This window comes from Bufo bufo, chromosome 8 (genome assembly GCF_905171765.1).
Source record: "Bufo bufo chromosome 8, aBufBuf1.1, whole genome shotgun sequence".
NCBI classification, from domain to species: domain Eukaryota; kingdom Metazoa; phylum Chordata; class Amphibia; order Anura; family Bufonidae; genus Bufo; species Bufo bufo.
Genome location: NC_053396.1, coordinates 6160528 through 6185972, shown reverse-complemented (window position 1 = coordinate 6185972; position 25445 = coordinate 6160528). Strand labels below are relative to the sequence as shown.

The 25445-nt window shown below is 45.0% G+C and overlaps 1 protein-coding gene across 2 annotated transcripts in view; it reads left to right on the top strand.

Moving 5' to 3' along the window:
- The window catches only part of RALGDS (ral guanine nucleotide dissociation stimulator), a 107441-nt gene that overhangs the window by 14669 nt on the left and 67327 nt on the right, over window positions 1-25445 (top strand). The window contains exon 1 of one of the 2 annotated variants that reach the window (XM_040406157.1): window positions 22291-22478. The exons of the other annotated variant lie outside the window; for it this stretch is intronic. Coding sequence (XP_040262091.1) covers window positions 22386-22478 — 93 coding nt within the window. The 5' untranslated portion in view covers window positions 22291-22385. Of the gene's footprint in view, window positions 1-22290; window positions 22479-25445 lie in introns of those variants that run through there. 2 annotated transcript variants of the gene reach the window in all.

The following is a 25445-nucleotide window of genomic DNA, read 5'->3' as shown; positions in this document are numbered from 1 at the left end:
ATACAGTCTGCTGAGCTGTGTATCTAATCCTATCATATGTGATACTGTCTGCTGAGCTGTGTATCTATTCCTCTCCTGTGTGATACTGTCTGCTGAGCTGTGTATCTAATCCTATCATGTCTGATACTATCTGCTGAGCTGAGTATCTAATCCCATCCTGTGTGATACTGACTGCTGAGCTGTGTATCTAATCCTATCCTGTGTGATACAGTCTGCTGAGCTGTGTATCTAATCCTATCCTGTGTGATACAGTCTGCTGAGCTGTGTATCTAATCCTATCCTGTGTGATACTGTCTGCTGAGCTGTGTATCTAATCCTATCATGTGTGATACTGTCTGCTGAGCTGTGTATCTAATCCTATTCTGTGTGATAGTCTGCTGAGCCGTGTATCTAATCCTATCCTGTGTGATACTGTCTGCTGAGCTGTGTATCTAATCCTATCCTGTGTGATACTGTCTGCTGAGCGGTGTATCTAATCCTATCCTGTGTGATACTGTCTGCTGTATCTAAGCCTATCCTGTGTGATACTGTCTGCTGAGCTGTGTATCTAATCCTTTCCTGTGTGATACTGTCTGCTGAGCTGTGTATCTAATCCTATCCTGTGTGATACTGTCTGCTGAGCTGTGTATCTAATCCTATCCTGTGTGATACTGTCTGCTGAGCTGTGTATCTAATCCTGTCATGTGTGATACTGTCTGCTGAACTGTGTATCTAATCCTACCCTGTGTGATACTGTCTGCTGAGCTGTGTATCTAATCCTATCCTGTGTGATACTGTCTGCTGAGCTGTGTATCTAATCCTATCCTGTGTGATACTGTCTGCTGAGCTGTGTATCTAATCCTATCCTGTGTGATACTGTCTGCTGAGCTGTGTATCTAATCCTGTCAATAGTGATACTGTCTGCTGAGCTGTGTATCTAATCCTATCCTGTGTGATACTGTCTGCTGAGCTGTGTATCTAATCCTATCCTATGTGATACTGTGCTGAGCTGTGTATCTAATTCTCTCCTGTGTGATACTGTCTTCTGAGCTGTGTATCTAATCCTATCCTGTGTGATACTGTCTGCTGAGCTGTGTATCTAATCCTATCCTGTGTGATACTGTCTGCTGAGCTGTGTATCTAATCCTATCCTGTGTGATACTGTCTGTTGAGCTGTGTATCTAATCCTTTCCTGTGTGATACTGTCTGCTGAGCTGTGTATCTAATCCTTTCCTGTGTGATACTGTCTGCTGAGCTGTGTATCTAATCCTATCCTGTGTGATACTGTCTGTTGAGCTGTGTATCTAATCCTATCCTGTGTGATACAGTCTGCTGAGCTGTGTATCTAATCCTATCATATGTGATACTGTCTGCTGAGCTGTGTATCTATTCCTCTCCTGTGTGATACTGTCTGCTGAGCTGTGTATCTAATCCTATCATGTGTGATACTATCTGCTGAGCTGAGTATCTAATCCCATCCTGTGTGATACTGACTGATGAGCTGTGTATCTAATCCTATCCTGTGTGATACAGTCTGCTGAGCTGTGTATCTAATCCTATCCTGTGTGATACAGTCTGCTGAGCTGTGTATCTAATCCTATCCTGTGTGATACTGTCTGCTGAGCTGTGTATCTAATCCTATCATGTGTGATACTGTCTGCTGAGCTGTGTATCTAATCCTATTCTGTGTGATAGTCTGCTGAGCCGTGTATCTAATCCTATCCTGTGTGATACTGTCTGCTGAGCTGTGTATCTAATCCTATCCTGTGTGATACTGTCTGCTGAGCGGTGTATCTAATCCTATCCTGTGTGATACTGTCTGCTGTATCTAATCCTATCCTGTGTGATACTGTCTGCTGAGCTGTGTATCTAATCCTTTCCTGTGTGATACTGTCTGCTGAGCTGTGTATCTAATCCTTTCCTGTGTGATACTGTCTGCTGAGCTGTGTATCTAATCCTATCCTGTGTGATACAGTCTGCTGAGCTGTGTATCTAATCCTGTCATGTGTGATACTGTCTGCTGAACTGTGTATCTAATCCTACCCTGTGTGATACTGTCTGCTGAGCTGTGTATCTAATCCTATCCTGTGTGATACTGTCTGCTGAGCTGTGTATCTAATCCTATCCTGTGTGATACTGCCTGCTGAGCTGTGTATCTAATCCTATCCTGTGTGATACCGTCTGCTGAGCTGTGTATCTAATCCTATCCTGTGTGATACTGTCTGCTGAGCTGTGTATCTAATCCTATCCTGTGTGATACTGACTGCTGAGCTGTGTATCTAATCCTACCCTGTGTGATACTGTCTGCTGAGCTGTGTATCTAATCCTATCCTGTGTGATACAGTCTGCTGAGCTGTGTATCTAATCCTATCCTGTGTGATACTGTCTGCTGAGCTGTGTATCTAATCCTATCCTGTGTGATACTGTCTGCTGAGCTGTGTATCTAATCCTTTCCTGTGTGATACTGTCTGCTGAGCTGTGTATCTAATCCTATCCTGTGTGATACTGTCTGCTGAGCTGTGTATCTAATCCTGTCAATAGTGATACTGTCTGCTGAGCTGTGTATCTAATCCTATCATGTGTGATACTGTCTGCTGAGCTGTGTATCTAATCCTATCCTGTGTGATACTGTCTGCTGAGCTGTGTATCTAATCCTATCCTGTGTGATACTGTCTGCTGAGCTGTGTATCTAATCCTATCCTGTGTGATACTGTCTGCTGAGCTGTGTATCTAATCCTATCCTATGTGATACTGTGCTGAGCTGTGTATCTAATCCTCTCCTGTGTGATACTGTCTTCTGAGCTGTGTATCTAATCCTATCCTGTGTGATACTGTCTGCTGAGCTGTGTATCTAATCCTATCCTGTGTGATACTGTCTGCTGAGCTGTGTATCTAATCCTATCCTGTGTGATACTGTCTGCTGAGCTGTGTATCTAATCCTTTCCTGTGTGATACTGTCTGCTGAGCTGTGTATCTAATCCTTTCCTGTGTGATACTGTCTGCTGAGCTGTGTATCTAATCCTATCCTGTGTGATACTGTCGGCTGAGCTGTGTATCTAATCCTATCCTGTGTGATACAGTCTGCTGAGCTGTGTATCTAATCCTGTCATGTGTGATACTGTCTGCTGAACTGTGTATCTAATCCTACCCTGTGTGATACTGTCTGCTGAGCTGTGTATCTAATCCTATCCTGTGTGATACTGTCTGCTGAGCTGTGTATCTAATCCTATCCTGTGTGATTATGTCTGCTGAGCTGTGTATCTAATCCTATCCTGTGTGATACTGTCTGCTGAGCTGTGTATCTAATCCTGTCAATAGTGATACTGTCTGCTGAGCTGTGTATCTAATCCTATCCTGTGTGATACTGTCTGCTGAGCTGTGTATCTAATCCTATCCTATGTGATACTGTGCTGAGCTGTGTATCTAATCCTCTCCTGTGTGATACTGTCTTCTGAGCTGTGTATCTAATCCTATCCTGTGTGATACTGTCTGCTGAGCTGTGTATCTAATCCTATCCTGTGTGATACTGTCTGCTGAGCTGTGTATCTAATCCTATCCTGTGTGATACTGTCTGCTGAGCTGTGTATCTAATCCTATCCTGTGTGATACAGTCTGCTGAGCTGTGTATCTAATCCTATCCTGTGTGATACTGTCTGCTGAGCTGTGTATCTAATCCTATCCTGTGTGATACTGTCTGCTGAGCTGTGTATCTAATCCTATCCTGTGTGATACTGTCTGCTGAGCTGTGTATCTAATCCTATCCTGTGTGATACAGTCTGCTGAGCTGTGTATCTAATCCTATCCTGTGTGATACTGTCTGCTGAGCTGTGTATCTAATCCTATCCTGTGTGATACTGTCTGCTGAGCTGTGTATCTAATCCTATCCTGTGTGATACTGTCTGCTGAGCTGTGTATCTAATCCTATCATGTGTGATACTGTCTGCTGAGCTGTGTATCTAATCCTATTCTGTGTGATAGTCTGCTGAGCCGTGTATCTAATCCTATCCTGTGTGATACTGTCTGCTGAGCTGTGTATCTAATCCTATCCTGTGTGATACTGTCTGCTGAGCGGTGTATCTAATCCTATCCTGTGTGATACTGTCTGCTGTATCTAATCCTATCCTGTGTGATACTGTCTGCTGAGCTGTGTATCTAATCCTTTCCTGTGTGATACTGTCTGCTGAGCTGTGTATCTAATCCTATCCTGTGTGATACAGTCTGCTGAGCTGTGTATCTAATCCTGTCATGTGTGATACTGTCTGCTGAACTGTGTATCTAATCCTACCCTGTGTGATACTGTCTGCTGAGCTGTGTATCTAATCCTATCCTGTGTGATACTGTCTGCTGAGCTGTGTATCTAATCCTATCCTGTGTGATACTGCCTGCTGAGCTGCTGTATCTAATCCTATCCTGTGTGATACTGTCTGCTGAGCTGTGTATCTAATACTATGCTGTGTGATACTGTCTGTTGAGCTGTGTATCTAATCCTATCCTGTGTGATACTGTCTGCTGAGCTGTGTATCTAATCCTACCCTGTGTGATACTATCTGCTGAGCTGTGTATCTAATCCTATCCTGTGTGATACTGTCTGCTGAGCTGTGTATCTAATCCTATCCTGTGTGATACTGTCTGCTGAGCTGCTGTATCTAATCCTATCCTGTGTGATACTGTCTGCTGAGCTGTGTATCTAATCCTATCCTGTGTGATACTGTCTGCTGAGCTGTGTATCTAATCCTGTCCTGTGTGATACTGTCTGCTGAGCCGTGTATCTAATCCTATCCTGTGTGATACTGTCTGCTGAGCTGTGTATCTAATCCTACCCTGTGTGATACTGTCTGCTGAGCTGTGTATCTAATACTATGCTGTGTGATACTGTCTGTTGAGCTGTGTATCTAATCCTATCCTGTGTGATACTGTCTGCTGAGCTGTGTATCTAATCCTACCCTGTGTGATACTATCTGCTGAGCTGTGTATCTAATCCTATCCTGTGTGATACTGTCTGCTGAGCTGTGTATCTAATACTATGCTGTGTGATACTGTCTGTTGAGCTGTGTATCTAATCCTATCCTGTGTGATACTGCCTGCTGAGCTGTGTATCTAATCCTGTCCTGTGTGATACTGTCTGCTGAGCTGTGTATCTAATCCTATCCTGTGTGATACAGTCTGCTATCTGTGTATCTAATCCTATCCTGTGTGATACTGTCTGTTGAGCTGTGTATCTAATCCTATCCTGTGTGATACTGTCTGCTGAGCTGTGTATCTAATCCTATCCTGTGTGATACTATCTGCTTAGCTGTGTATCTAATCCTATCATGTGTGATACTGTCTGCTGAGCTGTGTATCTAATCCTATCCTGTGTGATACTGTCTGCTGAGCTGTGTATCTAATACTATGCTGTGTGATACTGTCTGTTGAGCTGTGTATCTAATCCTATCCTGTGTGATACTGTCTGCTGAGCTGTGTATCTAATTCTATCATGAATATTACCCCTTTTTAATTAAGTTCATTTTTGTAAAAAAATAAATAAATCAAAACAATGAATTAATGTCAGTGAGGAGGCAGTAAAGCCCCCCACCCGTAGGTCTTCCGCTGCAGCGCTCTATCTCCTCCACGTTCAGGGTTGTGGTGGGGCTCTGCTGATGTCACTGCTTGTGTTGTCTGGCATCTGCCCTGACCTCTTGCTCACGTTGGGTGCGTTTGCGGTGTCTGTGTGTCGCCATCTCTTTCCCGTGTGGTGCAGATCGGATGCGGGGGCTTCCTGAGAGGTGTGGAGGTCGGGCCCCAGCACTTATCACTTCTCTCCGCTTCCTGTATTTTCATGTCCTTGAAATGCTAAACTGATAACAAGGCCGAAAATACAGCAGAATTCTATGCGATATTGACGGACGCATCACGCTTATCGGTCACCGAAAAATACTTGTGTGAGAGATGACTTCCTGATTGTAGAAGATAATATCTGCAATAACAGAGGCCACAAAAATATAACCGATACCCAGCGAAAAGATAAGAGCGCACAACGAAAGTATACATGAAAGAAACTGGTGTATTTATATAATGGAAAAGTCCAGCAATGAAGATGCCAATAATATATCAAATCAGAGTATTTATATAGAAAACAAGAAGTCCAGCAAGGGTACCCTGTTATAACATGAGGTGACTAAATTTAATAAGAAATATAAATATATACATCAACACAAAAAACTCTCAATAGTTGATCCGAGGTGAGAGGCCAGGATACAGTCAGATGCACTGGGTAAGTGGTGGGGAAGAAAAATCCCTAGCACTGATACCCTAAACTGGTCCTCTGCCCAGGGACGTCTCCTGGTGGTGGGGACGCCCTGTCCACGTACCTAATCTCAAACTCCTGACTGTCCCTATTAAAGTGAACAGTGGAGGGAGATAGGTAAGGAGTGGTGCCCTAACGGATAACTAGAGCGGATTACTAGCACACAGTCAAAAAGTTTGAGAGGTGTCCACTGTATACTGCCCTCGTGACAAAATGCCAGGAGGTACAGGGTCCACCAAGAGGATAAAAAATATATATATACACAAACAGACACACGCACAAATAAACACAAATATATAATAACCATAGATGACCTACACCCCCGACGTGTTTCACCCACAGCAGTGGGATCATCAGGGGGTTATACGGGGTAGGTATAATAAGGACGGGAGGCCCGTGACAATAGCGATGGCAGGCCCAGTCCAATGATACGTGCGTAGATAAATGCGTGGATAGATAGACACTTATAACGCAATAACAGACCCAGAATTGGTAAGTAGTTGCCAAATGGCAGATTACATACGGTCAACTCGGCGGCACGGTTAGTGAAATCCACCGCCTAGATGCAAACTGCAAATCTATATAGAGAACAAAGGCTTGGGTAAGCACATATAAAACAAAAAAGGAAGGAAATACATCCGTAGCGCTAAGAAGATACAGTGATAGTAAGTACCTGTGATTGGCGAAGGTATTAGGATAACATTAAGGATAATTAATGAAGAGGCTCATGCAGGGGCATATAGAATAATCACCCCGGATCCACCTAGCTGTATAAAACTGTCACGGAACCATGAACCAGACGTACAACAAGAGATAAGTGAAAATAAGAAGGCTTTATTGAAAATAAAGCTGTAAAGCAAAAGTCCAAACGGATGGTGAAACCGAAGCAGAGTCTTTGAGAGGCCAGGGGTCAGGAACCAGACGGGTAGTCAGACGAAGCCAGGATCAGGAACCAGCAGGGTAGTCAGACGAAGCCAGGATCAGGAACCAGCAGGGTAGTCAGACGAAGCCAGGATCAGGAACCAGCAGGGTAGTCAGACGAAGCCAGGATCAGGAACCAGAAGCAGCAGCAGTCTTAGAATCATGTGAACACAGGAGGACCAAGCAAGAAACTGAAGCCACAGACCTCCTATATATATATGAGCTAGGCATCCAGCTCCTCCCAGTGGGAAGGAGGAGCCGCAGGGTGGAAGGCTACAAGAAACCCAGAAACCAAGATGGCCACCAGCACATGTCAAACGAAGGAGAACAGCAAGAAGGTAAGACCATGACAGTACCTCCCCCTCAAGGGCCCCTCCTCCGCGGAGCAAAAAACGGTTTCTGAGGGAAGCGTGCGTGGAAGGCTCGGAGCAAGGCAGGAGCATGGACATCTGCGGAGGGAACCCAGGAACGCTCCTCTGGACCATAACCACGCCAATGGACCAAAAACTGCACCCGACCGCGGACCAGGCGTGAGTCCAGTATATTGCTCACCTCATACTCCTCACGATTGCCCACTCGGACCGGACGAGGCCGAGGAACCGAGGAAGTGAAACGATTACACACCAGTGGCTTCAACAGGGAGACATGAAACACGTTAGAGATCCGCATGCCAGGAGGAAGCGCAAGGGCATAGGCTACCGGGTTTACCCTGCGAAGCACTCGGAAGGGACCAACAAAGCGAGGCGCCAGCTTGGGAGTGGGCACTCGAAGGTTGAGGTTGCGGGTGGACAACCATACACGGTCTCCGACCTGGTAGGAAGGAGCAGGCGCTCGTCTGCGATCAGCCTGGAGTCTCTGGCGCTGCGCAGAGGCCTCAAGGGACTTCTGGATCTGTACCCAAGAAGCACGTAGGACGGAAAGGTGATCCTCCACAGCCGGAATATCCTGGGGAGAGAATACCTCCGGTAACACGGCAGGTTGGAACCCATAATTGGCCATGAAGGGAGACGTCCCAGAGGAAGAGTTCACCGCCGTGTTCCTGGCAAACTCAGCCCAAGGCAGGAGGTCAACCCAATTGTCTTGGTGATCGGAGACATAGCAACGAAGGAATTGCTCCAAGGCCTGATTGGATCGTTCTGCGGCCCCATTGGACTGAGGGTGGTAGGCCGAGGAGAAGGAGAGATGAATCCCCAACTGGGAGCAAAAGGCGCGCCAGAACCTGGACACAAACTGACTCCCCCGATCCGACACAATCTCCTTGGGCAAACCGTGCAACCGGAAGACCTCCCTGGCAAAAATCGTGGCCAACTCTTGTGCAGAGGGTAACTTCTTGAGAGGAACACAGTGGCACATTTTGGAAAACCGATCCACAATCATGAGAATGACCGTATGGCCTCGGGATGCAGGGAGGTCCACAATGAAATCCATCCCCAGGTGTGACCATGGGCGCTCCCCGGTGGCTATGGGTTGCAGAAGGCCCAACGGAAGGTGCCGAGGGGACTTACTCTGGGCACAAACGGAGCATGCCGCTACATATGCGGCGATGTCGGAACGTAGGGAAGGCCACCAGAACAGACGTGAAACAGCCCAGGACAGCTGATTCTTTCCAGGATGCCCCGCGGTCTTGGAGTTATGGTAGGTTCGCAACAACCGAGTGCGCAACTCCTCAGGCACAAAACATCTGCCGTTGGGTCTCCCAGAGGGAGCACCAGATTGAGCCGCCAAAATCTGCTCACCCAGGGGAGAGGTCAGGCTGGTGCGAATGGCGGCCAGGATCTGATTCGGAGGTATGACCGAAGTCGGAATCGACTCCTCCCTGGACAGCTCGGAGTACTGCCGTGATAGGGCATCCGCCCTGATGTTCTTGGAACCGGGTAGGTAGGAGACCACGTAATTAAAACGTGACAAGAACAGAGCCCATCTGGCCTGACGTGGTGTCAATCTCTTGGCCTCAGAAAGGTAGGTCAGATTCTTATGGTCCGTCAGGATGAGAACCGGAACCACCGAACCCTCGAGCAAGTGCCTCCATTCTTTAAGGGCCTGCACGATGGCCAATAACTCCCTGTCACCAATCTGATAGTTGCACTCCGCGGAAGACAGTTTCCAGGAGTAAAACCCACAAGGAAGCAGAGGACCCTCTGGTGTTCTACGCTGAGACAGAAGGGCGCCTACTCCCGTCTCAGACGCGTCCACCTCGAGGACAAAGGGCAACCCAGGGTTGGGATGCGACAGAATCGGAGCCGACACAAAAGCGGACTTTAGGGCCTCAAAAGCTCGGATGGCCTCGAGCGGCCAGACCTGGGAATTACTGCCCTTCCTGGTCAGATCCGTGAGAGGCTTGGCCAGCATGGAAAAGTCCCTGATGAACTTCCGATAATAATTGGCGAAGCCCAAAAAGCGCTGCAGGGAACGAAGACCACTGGGCTGGGGCCACTGTAAGACAGCCGAAACCTTCTCAGGATCCATGGAGAACCCCCCAGCGGAAATGATGTAACCTAAGAAGGTTACCTGGGATCGGTGAAATTCGCATTTCTCAAGCTTACCGAACAGCTTGTTCTCTCGTAACCGTTGCAACACTCGTCTGACATCCAGAATGTGGGCCTCCATGGATTCAGAATATACCAAGATGTCATCCAAATAGACCACCACACACTGCTGCAACAGGTCACGGAAAACATCGTTGAAGAATTCCTGAAAGACTGCGGGCGCATTGCACAACCCAAAGGGCATAACCAAGGATTCATAATGACCGGTCCTGGTGTTAAACACGGTCTTCCACTCATCGCCCGCCTTGATCCTTACCAGGTTATATGCCGCCCTCAGGTCGAGTTTGGTAAAGACCGTGGCCCCTTTAAGGCGATCGAACAGCTCGGAAATCAAGGGTATCGGGTAAGCGTTCTTGATCGTGATGCGATTGAGACCCCTGTAATCGATGCAAGGCCTCAACTCACCGCCCTTCTTTTTCACAAAGAAAAATCCAGCCCCTGCCGGGGACGAGGATTTGCGAATGTGTCCGCGTGAAAGCGCCTCCCTCACGTACTCCTCCATGGCCTCATTCTCCGCTACCGACAGTGGATAGACTTTGCCACGAGGAGGAACGGCACCAGGTTGTAACTCTATGGCACAATCGTATGGGCGGTGCGGAGGTAGGGCAACCGCGCGCACCTTATCGAATACATCCCGGTACTCCTCGTATTCAGGAGGCAACAGAGAGTCCGAGGAAGTACACAGCAACTTGACAGACCCATGGATGCAACTAGCCCCACACTGCGGTGACCACGAGAGGATCTCGGCCGATCTCCAATCGAAAGTCGGATTATGCTTCTGGAGCCAGGGGTACCCCAAGACCACCGAGTAGTGTGGAGACGAAATAACCTGGAGGCAGACCGACTCTCTGTGAACGGCACCAATGGCTATCCCCACTGGAAGGGTCTCATGAGTCACGTGTGGCGGAAGAAGGGGTCTGCCGTCTATAGCCTCAAGAGCCAGTGGGGAACCTCGAGCCTGCAGAGGAATGGAATTGGCGGCAGCGAACACACTATCAATGAACAAACCACCAGCACCAGAGTCCACCAACGCCTGGGTCGTCACCGAGCCCCCGACCCAGGAGAGGACAACAGTGATCAGTGGTTTGTCAACACGGGAAACCAGGGACGAGGAGACTCCACCCAAGATCTGCCCACGACAGGATCTCAGGTGCGAGCGTTTTCCCGGACGGTTCGGACATGCCAACCGAAAATGCCCACCGAGACCACAGTACATGCATCGGCCCTCGCGTCTCCGGAGTACCCTCTCCCCCTCGGACAGGCGAGCAAACCCCAGCTGCATGGGTTCACCCCCAGACAAGTCATCCCCAGGAGGCGTGGGAGGAGAGGGAGGCACGGGTGGGACAGCAAACGTAGGCGCCAATCTGTTAGAAGACCTCCGCAGGCTCTCCTTAAAGGAAGGTCTCTCCCTGAGTCTGGTGTCAATCAAAATCAGGAAAGAAATAAGAGACTCGAGCTCCACTGGTAGGTCCTTAGCTGCAACCTCATCCTTCAAGGCATCCGAGAGACCATGAGAGAAAGCAGCGACCAGAGCCTCATTATTCCAGCCCACCTCTGCTGCCAGGGTACGAAACTCAATGGCGTATTCAGCTACGGATCGTGAACCCTGTCTGATGGACATAAGGAGCTTCGCAGCAGAGGCAGCACGAGCCGGCACATCGAATACCTTCCGAAGAGAAGCAACAAAACCGGAAAACTCGGCAACCACCGGATTGTTGTTCTCCCATAAAGGGTGGCCCAGGCCAAGGCCTTGTCCGAGAGCAGCGAGATCAAGAAGCCCACCTTTGATCTCTCAGTAGGAAAGGCATGTGGCAGCAACTCGAAATAAATGCCCACCTGGTTAAGGAAACCTCGGCACTGAGTTGGCTCTCCCCCAAAGCGCTGTGGAAGAGGGGCAGAACCGGTCATACCCCGAAACACCGCAGGCGCAACAACAGGTGTCGGGGTAGACTCTGGCGCAACAACCGGAGCGGCAGTAGGAGCGACAACCGACCCATCGGCAACGGGAGCGAAATGAGCCGTGCGTTCAAGCAGGGTTAGCAACGCCACAGCGAACCGACCCAACAGGTGATCCTGCTGATCAAGTCTGGCAACCATCATGGGTAGCGAGGATGGCCCTGTACCGTCAGAATTCATGGCTTGGTCCTAATGTCACGGAACCATGAACCAGACGTACAACAAGAGATAAGTGAAAATAAGAAGGCTTTATTGAAAATAAAGCTGTAAAGCAAAAGTCCAAACGGATGGTGAAACCGAAGCAGAGTCTTTGAGAGGCCAGGGGTCAGGAACCAGAAGGGTAGTCAGACGAAGCCAGGATCAGGAACCAGCAGGGTAGTCAGACGAAGCCAGGATCAGGAACCAGCAGGGTAGTCAGACGAAGCCAGGATCAGGAACCAGAAGCAGCAGCAGTCTTAGAAGCATGTGAACACAGGAGGACCAAGCAAGGAACTGAAGCCACAGACCTCCTATATATATGAGCTAGGCATCCAGCTCCTCCCAGTGGGAAGGAGGAGCCGCAGGGTGGAAGGCTACAAGAAACCCAGAAACCAAGATGGCCGCCAGCACATGTCAAACGAAGGAGAACAGCAAGAAGGTAAGACCATGACAAAAACACAAGGTGAACATAATGATCCCTAAATACATGATCCTAACCAATAACGAATAGAACCAGGATAGGAGAATCCTATATAGATACCTGATAAGCCCTCCAGGAATACGATAGCTGGGTTGTAGCTCATAAGATGTAGGGCTACCCGCCAAAGAGATACCTAAAATGCACATATGCCTGAAGTTAGACTCAGGGGCTAGGCCGTATAGAAACTCTAGTAAACATAGCGCACTGGTACTTACATGATGCCGCCGTAGGTGTAAGGAAGAGGGTCTGGGGCGGTCATGCTGTATTGCCCCGCCCTTTAAATACCCTATGCGCCCATTACATATGATGGAGCAGATACCCAGGAGGCGGGGCGGCTAGAATGCAGCCGCCGTGATTAGTGCGTTCCAGGGTCCCATGGACTACGTGGGCAAAACGATACAGGAGTTTAGGAGAAGAATCTTAGAACATGTACTGGGAACGATTTTGTTTAATATCTTCATAAGTGATATTGCAAAAGGCCTCGCTGGTAAGGTTTGTCTTTTTGCTGATGACACAAAGATATGTAACAGGGTTGATGTTCCTGGAGGGAAACGCCAAATGGAAAAGGATTTAGGAAAACTAGAAGAATGGTCAGAACTCTGGCAACTGAAATTTAATGTGGATAAGTGCAAGATAATGCACCTGGGGCGTAAAAACCCAAGGGCAGAATATAGAATATTTGACACAGTCCTGACCTCAGTATCTGAGGAAAGGGATTTAGGAGTAATTATTTCAGAAGACTTAAAGGTGGGAAGACAATGTAATAGAGCAGCACGAAATGCCAGCAGAATGCTTGGATGTATAGGGAGAGGTATAAGCAGTAGAAAGAGTGAAGTGCTTATGCCGCTGTACAGAACACTGGTGAGACCTCACTTGGAGTATTGTGCGCAGTACTGGAGGCCATATCTCCAGAAGGATATTGATACTCTAGAGAGAGTTCAGAGAAGAGCTACTAAACTATTACATGGATTGCAGGATAAAACTTACCAGGAAAGGTTAAAGGACCTTAATATGTATAGCTTGGAAGAAAGACGAGACAGAGGGGAGATGAGAGAAACTGCTAAATACATAAAGGGAATCAACTCGGTAAAGGAGGAGAGAATATTTAAAAGAAGAAAAACTACTACAAGAGGACACAGTTTTAAATTAGAGCGGCAAAGGGTTAAAAGTAATATCAGGAAGTATTACTTTATTGAGAGAGTAGTGGATGCATGGAATAGCCTTCCTGCAGAAGTGGTAGCTGAAAATACAGTGAAGGGGTTTAAGCATGCATGGGATAGGCATAAGGCCATCCTTCATATAAGATAGGGCCGGGGGCTGTTCATAGTATTCAGTATATTGGGCAGACTGGATGGGCCAAATGGTTCTCATCTGCCGACACATTCTATGTTTCTATGTCAATGATGTCATCAAGAAGTAGCCTACACCTGTGGCCACTCATGTTAACGACTGCCATGGTGGCGATCCTTCTTGTCTTCGGTTTTCGGTCCTTGAAGTGATACCCCCGTCCCCACGAGGGGGTGACCTGGACAGGCGTATTCTACAGAAGGAGAGTGAGTGGATTCACAGGTTCCGCTCCCAATCACCCCGTGGACTTAACGAGCGTCTGACCTTTTCGTGCTTTTTATAATTATCTACTTCCCCTGTATGCCCACCTATATCCATCTTTTATATACCCACTTTCATCCATGCCTATTTACACTGTAATTTTCCTGTTGCCTCGCTGTCCGGGCCTCGGTGCGGGACCTCCCCTGCTCCGTGGGTGTCCCTTTAGCACCTATGGCCTCAGTAAAAATAGTATGTTTTCCCTTGTTACTTAGCCTGGGTACGTAAAGTACCCGAATGTCACTTATTTGGGGTGTTCTTGTACCTCTTCACACCCCCTTGTGGGCGTCCTCGCTATCATCGAGGTAGCCCTACCGCTGCATCTAAGTAGTTTTATATATATATTCATTATCATTATTTTTTCCTGGCACATATGTTTTCCCTCGCCCCCCATTTTGCCCATTTTTCCTTTTTCTTTATTCTTCATTGTATGCCCATTACTTTCACCATTACCCTGTTTAGCAGTTACCCCATTTATGGATATATGCGGTCTACATACCATACTGTTGGTCCGGCAGTGACATGGTGCGTTACTTCCGGGTTGCGTTCCACCCTGGCACGCACGTCATACGCCAGCTATACAGAGGATGGTCGTATCACTCTCACCAGATATCCGTCCGGCCCATCATCTGGTTGGACGCACCTTAGCGTGCGTTCCACCCTGGAACGCACTAATCACGGCGGCTGCATTCTAGCCGCCCCGCCTCCTGGGTATCTGCTCCATCATATGTAATGGGCGCATAGGGTATTTAAAGGGCGGGGCAATACAGCATGACCGCCCCAGACCCTCTTCCTTACACCTACGGCGGCATCATGTAAGTACCAGTGCGCTATGTTTACTAGAGTTTCTATACGGCCTAGCCCCTGAGTCTAACTTCAGGCATATATGCATTTTAGGTATCTCTTTGGCGGGTAGCCCTACATCTTATGAGCTACAACCCAGCTATCGTATTCCTGGAGGGCTTATCAGGTATCTATATAGGATTCTCCTATCCTGGTTCTATTCGTTATTGGTTAGGATCATGTATTTAGGGATCATTATGTTCACCTTGTGTTTTATACAGCTAGGTGGATCCGGGGTGATTATTCTATATGCCCCTGCATGAGCCTCTTCATTAATTATCCTTAATGTTATCCTAATACCTTCGCCAATCACAGGTACTTACTATCACTGTATCTTCTTAGCGCTACGGATGTATTTCCTTCCTTTTTTGTTTTATATGTGCTTACCCAAGCCTTTGTTCTCTATATAGATTTGCAGTTTGCATCTAGGCGGTGGATTTCACTAACCGTGCCGCCGAGTTGACCATATGTAATCTGCCATTTGGCAACTACTTACCAATTCTGGGTCTGTTATTGCGTTATAAGTGTCTATCTATCCACGCATTTATCTACGCACGTATCATTGGACTGGGCCTGCCATCGCTATTGTCACGGGCCTCCCGTCCTTATTATACCTACCCCGTATAACCCCCTGATGATCCCACTGCTGTGGGTGAAACGCGTCGGGGTTGTAGGTCATCTATGGTTATTATATATTTGTGTTTATTTGTGCGTGTGTCTGTTTGTGTATATATATATTTTTTATCCTCTTGGTGGACCCTGTACCTCCTGGCATTTTGTCACGAGGGCAGTATACAGTGGACACCTCTCAAACTTTTTGACTGTGTGCTAGTAATCCGCTCTAGTTATCCGTTAGGGCACCACTCCTTACCTATCTCCCTCCACTGTTCACTTTAATAGGGACAGTCAGGAGTTTGAGATTAGGTACGTGGACAGGGCGTCCCCACCACCAGGAGACGTCCCTGGGCAGAGGACCAGTTTAGGGTATCAGTGCTAGGGATTTTTCTTCCCCACCACTTACCCAGTGCATCTGACTGTATCCTGGCCGCTCACCTCGGATCAACTATTGAGAGTTTTTTGTGTTGATGTATATATTTATATTTCTTATTAAATTTAGTCACCTCATGTTATAACAGGGTACCCTTGCTGGACTTATTGTTTTTATATAATGGTCTATAGAAGCAGTATTATAGTAGTTATATTCTTATATATAGGAGCAGTATTATAGTAGTTATATTCTTGTACATAGGAGGCAGTATTATAGTAGTTATATTCTTGTACATAGGAGCAGTATTATAGTAGTTATATTCTTGTACATAGGAGCAGTATTATAGTAGTTATAGTCTTGTACATAGGAGGCAGTATTATAGTAGTTATATTCTTGTACATAGGAGCAGTATTATTGTAGTTATATTCTTGTACATAGGAGCAGTATTATAGTAGTTATATTCTTGTACATAGGAGGCAGTATTATAGTAGTTATATTTTTGTACATAGGAGCAGTATTATTGTAGTTATATTCTTGTACATAGGAGCAGTATTATAGTAGTTATATTCTTGTACATAGGAGCAGTATTATAGTAGTTATATTCTTGTACATAGGAGCAGTATTATTGTAGTTATATTCTTGTACATAGGAGCAGTATTATAGTAGTTATATTCTTGTACATAGGAGGCAGTATTATAGTAGTTATATTCTTGTACATAGGAGGTAGTATTATAGTAGTTATATTCCTGTACATAGGAGTAGTATTATAGTAGTTATATTCTTGTACATAGGAGGCAGTATTATAGTAGTTATAGTCTTGTACATAGGAGCAGTATTATAGTAGTTATATTCTTGTACATAGGAGCAGTATTATAGTAGTTATATTCTTGTATATAGGAGCAGTATTATAGTAGTTATATTCTTGTACATAGGAGCAGTATTATAGTAGTTATATTCTTGTATATAGGAGGCAGTATTATAGTAGTTATATTCTTGTACATAGGAGGCAGTATTATAGTAGTTATATTCTTGTACATAGGAGCGGTATTAAAGTAGTTATATTCTTGTACATAGGAGCGGTATTATAGTAGTTATATTCTTGTACATAGGAGCAGTATTATAGTAGTTATATTCTTGTACATAGGAGCAGTATTATAGTAGTTATATTCTTGTACATAGGAACAGTATTATAGTAGTTATATTCTTGTACATAGGAGCAGTATTATAGTAGTTATATTCTTGTACATAGGAGCAGTATTATAGTAGTTATATTCTTGTACATAGGAGGCAGTATTATAGTAGTTATATTCTTGTACATAGGAGCAGTATTATAGTAGTTATATTCTTGTATATAGGAGCAGTATTATAGTAGTTATATCCTTGTACATAGGAGCAGTATTATAGTAGTTATATTCTTGTACATAGGAGGCAGTATTATAGTAGTTATATTCTTGTACATAGGAGCGGTATTATAGTAGTTATATTCTTGTATATAGGAGCGGTATTATAGTACTTATATTCTTGTGTGGTATTAAAAGTCTTGGACAACCCTTTAGTAAAAATATATAGCTATTCTCTGTAAAGACCCTGTAAAATAGCATTATAAACAGTGCAGCATCGCTATTACGGATCAGTGGTCGGTCAGCCGTGGCGGCTCATAATCTGATGCTACTTCAGCACCAGAAGATGTCCTGTGTCCCCTCACTGCACCTGAGGTATTTGTGTGTCCTCAGCAATGTTCCCTATGTGTCCTGTGGTCGCCTCTCCCATTCCGCCGGCGGTATGTGGTCACACAGTGCAGCATGCAGTATGTGGAGAATCTGCTACTGTATACAAGATGTCCTCAAGGTAACAGGACTGTCATCATCTGCGGCCGTCCTATGATGTCAGAGTCCGGGCAAGTGACGCCCTCCGCCACTGGACTTGCATATTATTATACAAATGCTGCTAGACGCCCTAAATACAAACTTTAGTCTTTATGTATTACTGAAAAAGATTTGGCAAAATCAGATAGATGGATATACACCTACTGTGTCCTACTCCTATAACATGTAGATTGTAAGCCTCGCGGGCAGGGCCCTCTCTCCTTCTGTACCAGTCTGTAACTCATCTTGGTCATGCTTAGTGCAGTTGTCTGTATTATGTATGTGCACCGCTTATCATATGTACAGCGCTATGAAAGGAATGGCGCTATAATAAATAATAATAATAATAATAATAATATAGATAGGAGGGAGATAGATGGAAGATGGAAAGATCGATTAGATATGAGATGATAGATAATAATAGGAGATGCAGATAGATAGTTCTGGGTCTCACTATGTGTCCTGTGGTCACTGGTTTCTCTGCTCTGTTGCCGGTTGTCTTGGTGACATCTCTAAGTATTTTCTATCTCGGTGACTTTCTGCAGCTCCTTGGCTCCAAGATGTTTATTTTGTTGTCAGACTGAGTGTTTCCATGTGCGCTGTTCACACCCTGTGGATATAGGCTGATTCATCAGGACACGTGAACGGACAGGAATCCTGACAATGTTCATTCTTTCAGGCCTCATTACATGTGCAGAGGCTGCCCAGAACGTTAACAAGCCACCAAACACAAGGGGGTGCCACAATTATATACAGGACCATCAACTGCTCTCACCCCAGGAAATCGTGAGGAAGTATTACATAGGAGGCAGTATTATAGCAGTTATATTCCTGTACATAGGAGGCAGTATTATAGTAGTTATATTCTTGTACATAGGAGGCAGTATTATAGTAGTTATATTCTTGTAAATAGGAGCAGTATTATAGTAGTTATATTCTTGTACATAGGAACAGTATTATAGTAGTTATATTCTTGTACATAGGAGACAGTATTATAGTAGTTATATTCTTGTACATAGGAGCAGTATTATAGTAGTTATATTCCTGTACATAGGAGCAGTATTATAGTAGTTATATTCTTGTACATAGGAGCAGTATTATAGTAGTTATATTCTTGTACATAGGAGCAGTATTATAGTAGTTATATTCTTGTACATAGGAGGCAGTATTATAGTAGTTATATTCTTGTACATAGGAGCAGTATTATAGTAGTTATATTCTTGTACATAGGAGGCAGTATTATAGTAGTTATATTCTTGTATATAGGAGGCAGTATTATAGTAGTTATATTCCTGTACATAGGAGCAGTATTATAGTAGTTATATTCTTGTACATAGGAGGCAGTATTATAGTAGTTATATTCTTGTACATAGGAGCAGTATTATAGTAGTTATATTCTTGTACATAGGAGGCAGTATTATAGTAGTTATATTCTTGTACATAGGAGCAGTATTATAGTAGTTATATTCTTGTACATAGGAGCAGTATTATAGTAGTTATATTCTTGTACATAGGAGCAGTATTATAGTAGTTATATTCTTGTACATAGGAGCAGTATTATAGTAGTTATATTCTTGTACATAGGAGGTAGTATTATAGTAGTTATATTATTGTACATAGGAGCTGTATTATTTATAGTAGTTATATTCTTGTACATAGGAGCAGTATTATAGTAGTTATATTCTTGTACATAGGAGCAGTATTATAGTAGTTATATTCTTGTACATAGGAGCAGTATTATAGTAGTTATATTCTTGTACATAGGAGCAGTATTATAGTAGTTATATCCTTGTACATAGGAGCAGTATTATAGTAGCTATATTCTTGTACATAGGAGGCAGTATTATAGTAGTTATATTCTTGTACATAGGAGCAGTATTATAGTAGTTATATTCTTGTACATAGGAGCAGTATTATAGTAGTTATATTCTTGTACATAGGAGCAGTATTATAGTAGTTATATTCTTGTACATAGGAGGCAGTATTATAGTAGTTATATTCATGTACATAGGAGGCAGTATTATAGTAGTTATATTCTTGTACATAGGAAGCAGTATTATAGTAGTTATATTCTTGTACATAGGAGCAGTATTATAGTAGTTATATTCTTGTACATAGGAGCAGTATTGTAGTAGTTCTATTCTTGTACATATGAGCAGTATTATAGTAGTTCTATTCTTGTACATAGGAGCAGTATTATAGTAGTTATATTCTTGTACATAGGAGCAGTATTATAGTAGTTATATTCTTGTACATAGGAGCAGTATTATAGTAGTTATATTCTTGTACATAGGAGGCAGTATTATAGTAGTTATATTCATGTACATAGGAAGCAGTATTATAGTAGTTATATTCTTGTACATAGGAAGCAGTATTATAGTAGTTATATTCTTGTACATAGGAGCAGTATTGTAGTAGTTCTATTCTTGTACATATGAGCAGTATTATAGTAGTTCTATTCTTGTACATAGGAGCAGTATTATAGTAGTTATATTCTTGTACATAGGAGCAGTATTATAGTAGTTATATTCTTGTACATAGGAGCAGTATTGTAGTAGTTATATTCTTGTACATAGGAGCAGTATTATAGTAGTTATATTCCTGTACATAGGAGGCAGTATTATAGTAATTATATCCTTGTACATAGGAGCAGTATTATAGTAGTTATATTCATGTACATAGGAGGCAGTATTATAGTAGTTATATTCTTGTACATAGGAAGCAGTATTATAGTAGTTATATTCTTGTACATAGGAGGCAGTATTATAGTAGTTATATTCTTGTACATAGGAGGCAGTATTATAGTAGTTATATTCTTGTACATAGGAGGCAGTATTATAGTAGTTATATTCTTGTACATAGGAGCAGTATTATAGTAGTTATATTCTTGTACATAGGAGGCAGTATTATAGTAGTTATATTCTTGTACATAGGAGGCAGTATTATAGTAGTTATATTCTTGTACATAGGAGCAGTATTATAGCAGTTATAGTCTTGTACATAGGAGGCAGTATTATAGTAGTTATATTCTTGTACATAGGAGCAGTATTATAGTAGTTATATTCCTGTACATAGGAGCAGTATTATAGTAGTTATATTCCTGTACATAGGAGCAGTATTATAGTAGTTATATTCCTGTACATAGGAGGCAGTATTATAGTAGTTATACTCTTGTACATAGGAGCGGTATTATAGTAGTTATATTCTTGTACATAGGAGCAGTATTATTGTAGTAGTAATCCTCCTATGTACAAAGTACACTATAATGGGAGTTCTCATTCCTTTTGCTCCTAATATTTTAGTACATTACCTTTCCCCGTACAATGTTCAACACTATAGAAACGAGATGTTTACTCCACAGTAAAGCGATTTTTCGCTGCGTTTTGACAGTTGCGACATTTAGAATAAATCTCAGTTTTGTCGCTCTGGAAAGGTCACGGCAGCAGTGATTGGTAGTTGCCCCCGGTACCTGTTAACCCGCACTGGTCATTGTTATTTTCTATCCCGTATCCCGTACTGTTAGCTGACGTCTAATCGGTTGCTATGGCAACACCACTGTCCTTATTTCCATCATGTAATGGACGATCCCTTCTAGTTCCCGGATCGATGCGGCAGAGGTAACTGTGCCATGGATGTCTACCTGATGCACTACAAGTGGATGTATGGCGACCTTTGCACGCAGCGTTTGCACCGTGTTGTGATTGGTTTCTGGATTGCAGTGAATGTTTCGATGCTGCTGATTTTCTTTCTAGTGCTTTGTCCTGATGTAAGATTGTAGCCCACCACTGTCAATAGGGGTGAGCAGTAAAGGGGTCCCCGTGACCAGTGTTTCTCTGTAGGAGGCCGCTGGACTTTTATAGGGGTTTTCGCTCACTACTGAAATTCATGGGCACGGCCTCAGATGCAAGTTTTTACTGTAAAGCAGAATTGTCCCACTTATTGACAGGAAGCAGAGATTTTGACAGTGATTGAAAAAACATCTGAATGACACGGAAATTGAATGCTAGACATAACTTGCTCCCTTTTGGGTGCTTTGCATGCTGAACCCATTATTTTCTCCATTGTAGGCAATGATGATGACCTCTAGTGGTTGCAGTGTATAAGGGGACTCCATGTGTGCCTCATCTAGTGCCCCCCAAAGCAACAGAACCCTATGTTGTTTATTGTTACGAGCGTCGTAGTCTGCTGTTGTACGGGCGCCACCACCCACGTGGGCCTCATCTGTGTGCAAACCTTCCAAATAAATTATCGTCTCCTTGCATCTTTGGGCAAACAGAGGCTTTACCCAGCTCAGCCCATTAGACAAAGCTGCAGTGCAGACCAGAGGGTAAGCGACTCAGCGGCGTGCGGATGCAGGAGGATTGTGCTCCCCTCCATCTCAGCGTGGTATCATAAAGTGGTCTATACCGCAGGCGGAGGGGCTGTTCATGTCTGCAGAATACAGATGAGCTCCTGGAGACGGATCCTCCCGGCCTGTTGTAGCACGCTCACAGGGTGGGGTGAGAGGGAATCACAGCTTTTCATATCTTGGAGGGAGAAGGAAACCTCTACGTAAAGCCTCGCACCTCCAAGATCCCTGCAAAACAAGAGGATCACCTGTTACTACTGCCCGACGCTCAGTGGTGGGTCCATCGAGGAGGGACCTACAGGCCGAGGACGAGCAATGAATGAGCTGCTGAGCGGTGACTAAGGAGAAGACGAAGGACCAGAGGGAACGATGGAGCAAAGGCCGGCATTCACACTACAGAAAGCCTTGCTGCAGCCGGTGAAGATGTGCATGTTGGACATGCCCCTGCTGGTGGATCAGGAAGTGAGTAGACCCCCGCTGCAGGGATTGGGGGGGACCCTGTGCAATATGAGATGATGGCAACCAGCATCAATCACTGCAGTGGCTGCAGGCGCCCCTGGCTTATGAGACCCCATGGGGCCCCAAAGGCTATTTGATGGTCGGTTAAGGGTTGTTACGACTAGGGCAGTCACGGAAATCTCTGCCGCATGTGCATATACGTTTTATATTTGCAAGCGATTCACCCAGTGCATACTGATGAGAAGTGATTCACGGCGGAGCTTGTTTACTTTTGCCAAATAGTAACGAACCCTTCAGCGAAGCAAGTCCCCATGGCGTCCTATTGGGATGAGTTGGGCAGCTAACCAGACACTTCGCTCATCTGCCGTGTCGGGCATTTCGAGATTTGCAGCAGTACCTGCTTGCTGACAGTGAATGGAATCATGTTTACACCCGAATGCTGAGATCCCGTCTCACAGCTGAGTTTTTGTTACAATTGTAACTCTAGACTCTTACTGTGACTCGAGTGTGATTGAAGGCGGGGAACCCTTGTATGGTTGATCCCTTGGCTGTAATAGAAGGGGTCTCTTCAGGAGCCCCCTCTACTAACCAGACCATGCAGAGAGCATCTGCTGGACCACTGACTGCTGTGCACTGTACAGGCGCCATGTAAAGCACCAGTGCTTCCTCCAGCTGATATAGGGGGGTCCTAGGCACTGCAGAAGACCCACTTTGGGTGGCCGTAGATAATATTTGCCACGTCTGCGGCCAGGATGACTTGGGATAATCGCTTTCACCACGCGGAGGCATCACTGTACGGCTTGGCAAGTAAAGGGTGCTTGGTATGCAGCACCTGACGCACAGCATTGTCCACATAGCCAGAGATCAGCGTCACGAAGCGCCTCCGCCTCTCGCTCTCGGGGCTTTTACTCTTCATAACATTTCAGTTTCGTTCTGACGACGGGCATGTGATTCACGGGGTGAGCGCCCCCCCCCCCCCCCCCCCCCCCCCCTCCATAGAGACGCACTGTTATTTCTGCTTTGTTTGCAAACAGTGGAATACTAGGGAAATCCACAGCCTTCCAGTCATTTGTGAACAGGCCGCAATTCACACTAGGCAGGGCCTGTAACCATCAACATGTATGAAAGGGGCTGATTTCAAAGGACAGTATAATTTGATTTATTGCAGAAATCCAGAAAAATATAGATGTGCCCATGAGGATTCACTGACGAGCTGCACCACAATATCAGCTTGTACATCTCATCTAATCAACTCGCCCTCCAGGTAAAAAGAATGACGGCCAAACTGGACAGTCCCTTTAATTGCATTATGTTTGAGATTTGGCTATTTTTATAGGCGTGAGCGCAGCTCTGCAGTCAGTGGTGTAGCTAGAAATGACTGGGCCCCACAGCATATTTTTCAATGGGGCCCCCCTCCTACAGTAATTTTTTAGTGACCTCTTCCTTTCATGCCACCCCCATTCCTGTGGCTAGTAAAGATCGCTCTCTCAGACCGGGCCCGGCAGCTGTTCCATCCGTTTCCTACACTGTCTATACTGCCACTGTATATAATTTCATTGTGTAATAATGTTGAGGGGGCCCTGACAAAATCCTTTAGTCCTCCTCCTCCTCCTGTATGGGCCCCTTCTGGGTCAGGGCCCCAAAGCAGCCGCTTCCCCTATAGCTACACCCCTGTCTGCAGTATAATACAGGATGTAACTTAGGAAGTAATGTAATAAGTGTACACAGTGACTGCACCAGTAGAATAGTGAGTGCAGCTCTGGAGTATAATACAGGATGTAACTCAGGATCAGTACAGGATAAGTAATGTATGTACACAGTGACTGCACCAGCAGAATAGTGAGTGCAGCTCTGGAGTATAATACAGGATGTAACTCAGGAAAGGTACAGGATAAGTAATGTATGTACACTGACTGCACCAGCAGAATAGTGAGTGCAGCTCTGGAGTATAATACAGGATGTAACTCAGGATCAGTACAGGATAAGTAATGTATGTACACTGACTGCACCAGCAGAATAGTGAGTGCAGCTCTGGAGTATAATACGGGATGTAACTCAGGATCAGTACAGGATAAGTAATGTATGTACACAGTGACTGCACCAGCAGAATAGTGAGTGCAGCTCTGGAGTATAATACGGGATGTACCTCAGGATCAGTACAGGATAAGTAATGCACCTGGGGCGTAAAAAACCCAAGAGCAGAATATACAATCAGTGATACAGTCCTAACCTCAGTATCTGAGGAAAGGGATTTAGGGGTCATTATTTCAGAAGACTTAAAGGTAGGCAGACCATGTCATAGAGCAGCAGGAGATGCTAGCAGAATGCTGGGGTGTATAGGGAGAGGCATTACCAGTAGACAGAGGGGGCCGCTCATGCCGCTCTACAGAGCACTAGTGAGACCTCATCTGGAGTATTGTGCTCAGTACTGGAGACCATATCTCCAGAAGGATATCGATACTTTGGAGAGAGTTCAGAGAAGAGCTACTAAACTGGTCCATGGATTGCAGGATAAAACTTACCAGGAAAGATTAGAGGACCTTAACATGTAGAGCTTGGAAGAAAGACGAGACCGAGGGGAGATGATAGAAACTGCTAAATACATGAAGGGAATTAACAAGGTAAAAGAGGAGAGAAGATTTACAAGAAGAAAAACTGCTACAAGAGGACATACAGTAGGTGTTTGTGAGATTGTGCTTTTAGCACGACAGCGTCGCGCTGATACTCGGCAACATGGTGCCGAGATCTCGCACTCACTGGAATAGTGACAGCACATCCCAGCAAGCGCGTCATAGAAGCGACGGGAGATCCGACTTGGATTCCCGCCAATTCTACACGTGTGCGGCGTTTGTTATGAATCCTGAGGGGGAAGTCCCCGCCGGATTTTAAATAAAAATCCGGCCTGGGTCCCCCCCTCAGGAGCATACCGGGCCCTTAGGTCTGTTATGGGTTGTAAGGAGAGCCCCCCCT